The sequence below is a fragment of the Eschrichtius robustus genome, chromosome 7 (genome assembly GCF_028021215.1).
Source record: "Eschrichtius robustus isolate mEscRob2 chromosome 7, mEscRob2.pri, whole genome shotgun sequence".
NCBI classification, from domain to species: Eukaryota; Metazoa; Chordata; class Mammalia; order Artiodactyla; family Eschrichtiidae; genus Eschrichtius; species Eschrichtius robustus.
Genome location: NC_090830.1, coordinates 136,883,325 through 136,893,324, shown reverse-complemented (window position 1 = coordinate 136,893,324; position 10,000 = coordinate 136,883,325). Strand labels below are relative to the sequence as shown.

The window sequence follows — 10,000 nt, the reverse complement described above, 5'->3', positions numbered from 1 at the left end:
GGATGAAAAAACCCAACCCAATTAGCTGCTTATGAGGAATCGAAATGCAAGGCATTTGCTCTTCCATCTCCCTCATCAGCCTTTGATTGACTCTGCTCAGACCTGGACCGCAAAGTAGATAAATCGACGTGCCACGTGCACGCGATGCTTAATCATCTGTAATAGTCATACTTGCCCTGACACATAATTTGCTACATCAAGCCATTTTTTCCCCTCACTCACTGGCATTCCGTGGCTTGGCCTTTGCTTTATAAAACATTTAAGAGTTTGCTTTAAACACGTCAACGCGCTGATCTACGATGGCCCTTTGCGCGCCGCCCGGAGGAGCGGCCGCCTCTCTCCAGCCCCGCCCAGCGTGGCTGGAGGTGGGCAGCGTGGCGGCAGCGTGGCGGGCTCTAAGGTCTGCGTTCTCTGTCTTGTGCGGGCAGCCACTCCGTGCATCAAGGCCATCAGTCCCAGTGAAGGCTGGACCACGGGCGGAGCGACCGTGATCATCATCGGAGACAACTTCTTTGATGGGCTCCAAGTTGTGTTCGGGACCATGTTGGTGTGGAGCGAGGTAAGCCCGCGAGATCGGTGCGCGTCCGGCCGTGGCTTTGTCCGTGGACCGTTGGACCTGCTGTCGACGGTGCATCCTGTCGCCAGATCCCTCGAAGCCGACGGTCCGCCCGTGGCAGGGGCTTCTCCGGTGGGCGGGTGCAGACCGCTGCCCCCCAGCCCTGGGGTTTCAAGCCTGGCGTCGGAGGTCCCTGAGTGCCCTGGAACAATTAGTGCTAGAATTACTAGAAGCAGGTTTAAGGAGACATCTGGTGGTGATTTTCATATGAATGATGCCCTGTGGCCTTTCCTGCAAACTGAAACCGGGATCATTTGCAGACATTTTTCTGAAAGCACAACTGTAGGTCCTGAGTCTCTGGGTGACAGCTAGGAGGGAACATTCCAAGACGATGGTCCAATTTTTGCTCATTTTGGTAATTATATCCAACTGGCAAGTGTCCGCCTCTTACACCCAGTGCCGCTGAAAAGCCTCTTCCCTGTGTGGTTTTTATAGCTGATCACTCCCCACGCCATCCGAGTCCAGACCCCACCGAGGCACATTCCTGGAGTCGTCGAAGTCACCCTGTCCTACAAATCCAAGCAGTTCTGTAAAGGTGCTCCTGGGCGGTTTGTCTACACTGGTGAGTTCACATTTCCAATTTTCATGGTGAATCAGTAGATGCTTCCTCCCAGGGAGGCCCTCTCGGCCCCCGGGGGCCCCGTGCATGGGTTCTGCAGTGAGGACGGGCGAGCCCCCGGGGCCCACCGGTTGGTGTAGTCGGGGGCAGCTTCTACATCCTCTTCCACGTGGTGTGACGCTATGGACAGGTGCAGCCCCCTCGGGCCGGGTGACCTGGGCCCCTCCTCCCATCCGTGGAGCTTCCCTTCTTGCCTGCAAAGCAAGGTGGTGGGAGCTCTCAGTAACCACAGTGCCCCTGCTTCCATCGGGTGACCGCCCCGCGAGGTCCCAGAGGTTAGGCTGCGTACCCGAGGTCACACGCACCCTGTAAACGGGAGCAGGTCTCTGCCCCGGGCCTGGGGCCTCACAGCCCACACCGCACTGCTGCTTCAAGGGGGTCCGTATTCTGGGAGGGTCTCGGACACACTGACGTCACTAGAAAGGGTCACCTCTGAGGTCCCACGTTTGTTATCTGAAAGTCGTCTGCTGCAGTGCTTTGCCCACAGGCTGCTTGGAGAACACCATGCGTCTGAGGTTGCTACTGAGAAAGGCCATAAATAACCATACGGCTTGTCCGCATTGGCACCTCTAGTCCTGCCACCTGCAGAAGCTGTAACCTCTGAGACGTGTTTCTGGGGGTGGCCGGCACCTGCTGAGCCCCACGAGGGCGGAGGGGACGAGGGCTTGTTCTTGGACAGCGTGGCCTCCACGTGTTCACGTGGTCAGGGCGGCAGGGGAGGTCCATGCGGGAGCCTGGCTGGGAGCCGGGGGCTCTGCCCACGTGCTGTCACCTGCTGCAGGATGCCCGGGGCAGGTCCGGCCTCCCCCTGGGATGTAGGCCTCTCCTCTGTCCAGTGGGTGGGTGACAAGGTGGAGACGAGGTCCCTTCCACTTGGGTTGGGAGAGGGAATAGGAGTAACTCACTCACCCCCCTTCAGGAAGCGTGAAATGCAAAATGTAAATTCTTCCAGTGACCACTTTCCAACAGGCTCCGTGTCACTCCCGGGCCGTGCCTGGCTTGGGTCCTTGCAGAGAGCCAGGGCTGCTGTCCCCAGAGGCACCCACACCCTCAGCAGCCAGGGGCTGCCAGTGACACCGGGGTCCTTGAATGGGGGAGGCCGCCTCCTCTCCAGCCCCCGGCGGCCCTCACGTGGTCAGGAGGGGAGAGAGGTTCCCTGCCCCATGCTAGGGGCTGTTTCCTCCCGTGGGACCGGCTCGTGCTCCGCGGAGCCCAGAGCTGCCTGAGATCCAAGCGGACGAGGGCGGAGCAGACGCGATGGGTGCACGTCCCGGCCCGCTCCCGGGCAGGTGCTCCGGGCCTCCTGGTGAGCCTGGGAGGCGAGATGGAGGGAGGGCAGTGCCCCCAGCTGGTGAGGCCTCCACGTGTTAAATAGAGCCGTGCAGAAGGGGGTTATGAAGTCGGGGTGCTGTGAGCGTTCGTACCCGCGGCCGCCGTGGCCACTAGGTCCCGGGAGGTGGGGGTCAGGCTTCCCGCAGCGCCGGGCCATCTCTGCAGGGCCCCTGCCAGCCTGTGGGCGCCCGTCCGGCTCTCGCCGTGAACTCGGGCCGTGGGGTCCTGGGCGCCCTGCTTAGCTCCGCCTGGGGGGACCCCCGAGTCCCTCTTTCTCCTCGGTGCCGTGTGTGACCCGGGCTCCCGTCGGGTCTGGGTTCCTTGGAGGAGGAGACGTTTATGAGCTGGGCGGCTGGGAGCCAGGCCACGTGTGGGCTTCGTGCTGCCATGTGCCCCGTGGGCGCCGGGTTGGGTCAGGCACCCGGTGAGCGCGTCCGTACCTGGTGGGACCGATGGCTCTGCCCCAGACGGGCGGGGAGTCGGCTCTCCCCGTCAGCCTCTCTGGCCTCCTGGCCGCTCCTGCGCGGGTGCCTCCGGCCCTGCTCGCGACATCGGGTTCTTGACCCGCGGGCTTTTGGTGCTGAGGTCGGCGGGCTGTCGTCAGGAGCAGCGACTCTTTTTGAGAGGAGACACAGTAGCAGGAAGGTTTGGTTCTTCACCCCGCCGTTGGCCGAGGATGGTGGCCCGCGTGGCAGGAAAGGGCCCCATGCTGAGCATCGCGGCGGACGCGGGTGCGGCTGGAGGGGACGGCGCGAGGGCAGGGGGCCGCCCGTCACCGCCAGCGGGTGTCCCGTGGCCGAGGGCCTGCCTCTCTGGGGCCGTGGTGAGGCAGCGCTCTCTGTAGCCCGCTGCCCTCGGCCGGGCAGGACGCTTTCCTTGGCTGGAGGCCTCGTGCCCGCAGGGCAGCGGGCGTCCCCGCGTCTGTTCCAGTGACACCCGCGTCCCGACGCCCATCTTCCATTTCTGCAGCCGACGCCGTGACCCCTCCCTGCTGATGGGGCTTCTCGGACCCCAAGTTCAGGGTCCCGGCTGCCCAAGGCTATGGGGTTTCCTCCATCAGGAGTTCTCCCACGAACGGGCCTTTCAATGAAGCCATTCAGTGAGCTTGGCCTCTCCGCGGGGGCTAATTTACAGCCTTCCCCCACACCCCCATCATTAACGGGAATATACATTTCAAACGCACGTAAGGGATACGGGGGCCTACACTCCCAGGGAGCAGAGGAAAGGTGGGGTCATAACCTGTCTGACCTGGAAGCTTCTGTCTGATTTGCATTGCCCTGAAATTGATGGGACAGAGAAGCAATCATTGGGAATTGCTCTCCCTCTGAAAGCTGAGCCAGCCCTTCTGGAGGCAGGACACAGGCGCAGCCCCTGCGGGGAGGGCCCCGTCCCCTGGGCATCTGGCTCCCATCAGCATCCCCGGGCCTGGAGGCTGTGCGGACACCGTCACACTGAACCCTCGGGGTGAGGCCGCCAGGCCTGGGGATGAGGAAGCAGAGCGCGGAGGAGGGCCCCCTCCTCCTACCCCCAGCCAAGGCAAAGGCCTAAGTGATCTGTTTACAGCGATCTGAGAAGCACCAGGTTCTTCAGAACCAGACCCGATTAGTCAACCCAGAGTGGGCGTGGGGGGGGGGGCAGGCCAAGCCCATCCATCCAGGCCCCTTTGCCTGCTGCTTTCAACTACTATAAAGACACAATTACCTTGGGAAGCAGTGGCGGTGCAGTTGATTAGCACGGTGAATTAAAAGAATGAGTCACAATGACATGTCCAGCTCTTCCGTACTAGTCCTTTGTATTCCCAGCGTGCCTCACCCCTGTTGTAAGAAGGTCAAAAATTAGAGAGAGAGAACAATTTTCAAGCGGCTAGCACTTAGGAGCAGAATTAACAATCACTCTGTATGTAATTGCCAGTTAATAGTAAATTGCCTTCTAGACTGTAAAATGCAATATAAACGGGTGGGCACCTAAAATTAAATTAATGAGATATTTGCTGCATTTAAAAGTGAACAGTGCAAATTAATAACTGAGTGTAATGCTTGTTTTAATATTTGTCTAATAGTGTATCATTTGCTTGTTTAATAATAATTAAAATAGTCTCGGAATATCGTACCTGAGGAACTCAGTGGTATGGGCAGATTGAACAGTTTCACATTCGTAATTTCACCAGTAGAAAGACATCAAATTGTTAAGAGCAATAAAAGAAATTATTTTTTAATTAGAATGTAAGCATTGCGGTGTTACTTGGTTAAGACAAATTGGAATCTGTATGCTTCTAATTGAAATTATGTTTGAGCGAAAACCGCTTTTACAGACACATTCTAAGTGTTTGTGCACAGATGCGAGTGCCCCTGACTTCCTAACACGTCCGTTCGGCAGAAGGGTTTTCCTATTACACAAAAAAGCTGGAGCTGCTTGGTGGTGGCCTGAGTCCCAGCGTGGCTCCGCGGGACACCAGGACGCAGCCACGGGGCTCTTCCTGTTGACCTCTTGCACCCAAATGTGTGGTTGACCCGCCCTCAGTTTAGAGATTTCTTTTGCTCAATTAAAGGAATTATCACCAATTACCAGGAGTCAACATGCTGTCTGCCACGGGCCCAGCCCAACCCAGTTACTAAACAGGATGCTGGCAGCGACGCGACGGTGCCCAGGGCCAGAGCGGCTCGGACAGAGCTTGGGCCGGTCTTAGGTCTGCAAAGCATTGACTACATGGGGACATAAAAATGGTCATTTTCTGCACAAAGACGTGCATTCAATTTCAGTCATGAAATCATTACTCAATCAGTAGCTGCTAACAGTTTGTGTTCTTCCCGATACAGTGTTTATGGTTTGTTTGTTTGTTGTTGTTGTTGTTGTTTAAAAATTCCGTTGTGCCTTAAAACTGGCGACATGTCAAGGAGGTGACCGCCCTGTCCTCGGGAGCTGTCCTGGCACGGGGCGGGGGTGGGGGTGGGTGGTGTGTGTGTCTGTTGGCTCGCCCGGGGCCACCGTATCCTCTCGCAGCATTCTGCCACCTAACCCACACTTCACCTCACCCCTTGAAGGGCGCTGGCGTTCCTGAAGTGTTTTAAAGCTCTTTCGTGAGTGTTCAGATGTGATTCTGTCAACAGCACGGTGACACACGGTACAGTCAATGGCGCCCTCGACCACAGCCGGATCCAGCTAGCTCTCTCCCAGGCCAGCGCTCTTCAAACAAATTACTTGTATCCATGGAGCAAATGATTCCTAATTGCCTTCCACAAATCATACTGTTTCTACTTCGCTAAACTAAATGCTAATGCCTTCCCCTTCAATGTAAACCAACCGATTATTTCGATTATAAGTTCTTAACCACGGAGGTGGACACGGGGGAGATACTTTCATTCCGAGTTCAGAGTTTGGGGTTCAGGAGTCTGTGACTCCTGGGCTCCCCGTCCCGGCCAGTGAGGCCCGGCGGCTCCGGCTGCTACCTGTGCGTTCCCGGCTGCCGCGGGCGCCCCGCAGACACAGGGCTTCCACTGGTCCCAGCTCGCCAGTTGGATGGTGTCAGTGGAAATCCGCGGCCCCCTGGAGGATAGACAGCCTCGCTTTCATGTGAGGTTAGTTATGTGGAAGAACATGCTGAGCTCAGGCCACCTCTGGGCCCGTCCGGAATCGGGGAGCTGGGATAGCGACTCAGATAACGCACGACTCCATCGCAGTTTCTCCTCCCGCCCCACCCACGTTGGCTCGTCCTTGGTTACGTGTTGGGGGCAGACGGCGAATTTCTCCCCACTGGCTGGGATGGTGTGCAGACCTGGGCGTGGAGACCAGCTGGTCATCTTTGGGGTCATTGGCGGGGCTCCTTAGGGCCACAGAGGAAGGGAGGGCGTGCCCCCCACCCCACCGATGTCCTCTGCATGGTGCCGTCCCAGCATTAGACCAAATGACGATCAGTGAATCTGCCAGCTTGCTGAGTGGGCTCTGGGGGCACAGATCCAGTCCCGAGTCCCTCTAAAGAGTGGGGCGGTGAGGGCTCCCGGGGTCCCTGCTGTTTCCTTCCTCTCCTGTCTCGAAGGAGGCCGGGAGAATGAGACACACCGTTTGTGCTATTGCACAAGTAGACTATTTGTCCTAATCAGTGACACCCATTTACTAGAATTGCTTAAAATGAACTATACCTCATACAGAAATCGCACATTTAGAGGAGTTCCATTCATCATCTGCAAATTGAGGGCCAGTAAACTTTTCTGCTCCTCCAGTGGGATCATAGGCATGCATCAAAACGTTAGAAATGATTGGTGAGAGGGAGCTGTCACCCATTTATCAAGGAAAAGAACATTATTTGCTAATTTCCCAACCGGGCTGGTGACAGGGTGCTTCGTCTTTGGACCCACGGTGACCAGCACGGCCTTTTCGTTATTAGTACAAGTCAAGCGCTTTTGGGCAGTTGCTAACAAGACACATTTGTCTGTCATCGGAGGGGTTGTGGTGGTTTTCCAAGTGCTGTGACCACAGGCCACTCTTCCCGCGGCCCGATGGCTGTGCTCACCCGGGAGGAGAACCGACTGATAAATCACCAAGTTTCCACATCAAGGTGAAGGTATTGACTCTCGGCACCGAACCTGACAGAACGCAGCAGAGAGGAGACAACCATTCGTCTTCCCCAAAGGACAAAAGGGTCACGGGTTTCCCTCGGTGGGTGTGGGGACGCAGGCCCGCTGACCTCACCCCACCCGGGAGGCCGCGGGCACGAGTCGCGGGGTGGGACTGGGCCACGTCCGGGGTTTTATTGGGCGTCTCTGGCTGCTCAGGGTGCCTGCCCTGCTTCTGGGACAGCAGGCGAGGGGTCCAGGATGTGGGGTGGCAGGGAGATGGAGGAGGGACCCTTTAAAAGCACAACAAGAGTGAACAACATCAACGGAAGTGCAGAATGAAGCAGCGATAACGGGGTAAAAACAGAACCCCACGAGTCACCCTGGCAGGAAAAACTCCCGTAGCTTCAAGGAGGAAGACCAGGGGAAGCATCAGAACCACCGTTTCAGCGGAGAACCCACCGAGGAAGCGTGTGAGCCTTCTGTTGCCGAAGAGAAGAAGAAATAGGCCCCCCCGTGGCCCTGGAAGAGTAGAAACAGGAGCGAAATGTCTCTTGTTTTCTTCCTGGCTCCCCGCAGTCTCGGAAGCCACAGGCCTCGTCCACCACGTCCTTTTGGCCGCGCACAAGGCCACGGCCCAGGCAGGAGGCGGACGGGGTGAGTGGGTTTTGCTCTCGGGGGCTGTGCGAGCCGGGACGGGGACGCCCCTGGGGTCCAGGGGCTGCTCGTGTTTTCATTTGAAACCTTTGTTTTGGGAAGGTCTTTAGGCTCTCGGCTGAGGCTTGGATCCCAAAGGCTCAACCCGAGAAAAAGTCCGTTTAAAAAACTATCATTTGAATCAGTTGGGCCTTTTTTATTCATTACAGAAAATGCAAACTTGAGTCATTCGAACTCTCTTACGATGGTTTTTCAATAAAACAACGAAAGATGGGAGCCTCTTCGTCGGTGATGTGAACTGTTTGCTACACCCCCCAAAATAAATACATAGAAGTTTTCAAATGCTCTTAACGAGCATGTGGAGTAACTTGGTTCCACGAGGGACCTGGGTGCATGTGGCTGGCACCTGTGCTCCAGAAGACGCGTTGCAGAGCATGTTAAATTTTAAATACAGAACCTCCCATCGAGACAGTAGGCCGCTGCAGATCTCTGTACCTGTCGGTGTAAATCATCTTTGGGGGAAGTTTCTCAAAGGTGCAGCCTGGCAGTGGGTCCATCATCCGCCTTCCAGACGCCACCCTTCCTGCCCTTGTGACTGCCCTTGTGACAGCCCTTCCTTAACGCCCTCCACGCATGGGAATCCTACTGCCCGACAAGGTGAGCTCTGCAGGGTCGGCCCAGCCTTCTACCGGCCTGACCCTCTCCCACCCGGAGCATCTGAGGACCAGAGTCAGGGCATCTGGGCGGCTGGGTGTAGAGGGGATTCTGCCAGATTTCTTCCCCATCTTTTCACTCCTTTTGATCCTCCCAGGAGAAGGCCCTTTCCGGGGACTCCCCTAGACCCTTCAGGCCTCAGCCCTGAGGATGGGAGGGGCTGGGGGCCGGCGATGTGGCACTCCCTCCCATTCTCAGGATCCATGTGCCTGGTGCTGTGATAAGCCAGATAGATATGCTTTAGCTCCCATAATCACTTCCACCCCGCCTTTGGAGACCAGCTCGGCGCCATTCCTTGCGAACACGTCCCCAGTGCCCTTTGGGATGAACAAGCGCCAAGCCCGCCCAGGCGGCTGCTGTTCCTCGGGTACTTTTACGGCAGGACCTCCGTGACCCTCAAGGCGTCTGGCCGCTGTGCACCCCAAGCTGAAGACGCTCAGTTTGCCTGTGTGCTTGTTGTCGGTTACAATGGAGGTCGTTTCCAAAGTTGACCCGTTTTAACACCACAGAAGTGAGCTACACGGGTGCGAGGTGCTGGGGCCGCAGCCTCACGTGCCCTGCCCTCGAGCCACCTGCCAACGGTCCCGCCTCACACCCTGGCGACCGGCCCAGGCCGCGTGCGCTCTGTCATGGCACCAGGGTGCCCACCTGCCAGCCACCTGCCTCTTCTTCACCACCCCTGATGCCATGCCCATCTGGTGCCTTCTCTCCTCCACACTCAGAGGATACCCGCCGACAGTAACGACCTTTAAGGCGAGCACAGCGTCCAGGGTGGGACGCTGAGGCTTCGTGTCGACGTGACTTGGAATTTACCCGTGGTGTCCGGCGTTCAGTGTCTCCCCGAGGCCCGCCTGGGCCTGGTACTCTGCAGGTGATGCAGAGAAGGCGGGAAAACACCTGCGTCTCGTAGGTGCGCTCGCGGTGGGTTCCTCGCGGGGCCCCAGGCTGGCTTCACCCTGGCAGCCCCGTGCCTGGCTCTGGGCTGCCCTCGACCGATGTACGGCGCCCGATCCAGGTGACTCAGAGCCTGATGGGAATGAAAAAGAGAAGAGACCTTAATGAAACAGTCCTGAGGGCTGTTCGGGCCTCCGAGGAGAGGGGCAGCCGTGGCCCTGTGGGGTCTGTGGGCGGAGCGCCCCTGCAGAGACAGGGGGACGGCGGGCTGCGCCCCTGCACGTCGGCAGCGGGGTCGGGGGTCCGCAGGCAGAGGGCAGAGCCTGCGCCACGGGTGGAGGAGATGGAGCGCATCAGGCGGGACTGTTTTACTTGAGAGACGTAATCCAGGATCCTGTGTTCAAGGACTGTTTTGTGATTTCAATGTTTACATTAATCTTGGCGATGTCTTTAAAGGTTCTGCCTTAGAACGTTGCTTTTCCTCTTTGTTCACCTTGAAGAACCAGGGGTTGCAAACGCCTCCGTGGGGCTTGAGGAGGGCCAGCTTATCCCCTGGACTGGGGGTCTCTTCCTCGGCCCCGCGCTCCACCCTCACAGCTGGGGGCCTGCTCACCCCAG

The 10,000-nt window shown here is 57.7% G+C and overlaps 1 protein-coding gene across 15 annotated transcripts in view; it reads left to right on the top strand.

Annotated features, from left to right (window-relative positions):
- Positions 1-10,000, top strand: part of EBF3 (EBF transcription factor 3) — a 115,238-nt gene that overhangs the window by 85,996 nt on the left and 19,242 nt on the right. For all 15 annotated transcript variants that reach the window (XM_068549106.1, XM_068549102.1, XM_068549098.1 and 12 more), the window contains exons 9-10: positions 429-559; positions 1,052-1,178. In XM_068549106.1, coding sequence (XP_068405207.1) covers positions 429-559; positions 1,052-1,178 — 258 coding nt within the window. The remainder of the gene's footprint in view (positions 1-428; positions 560-1,051; positions 1,179-10,000) is intronic.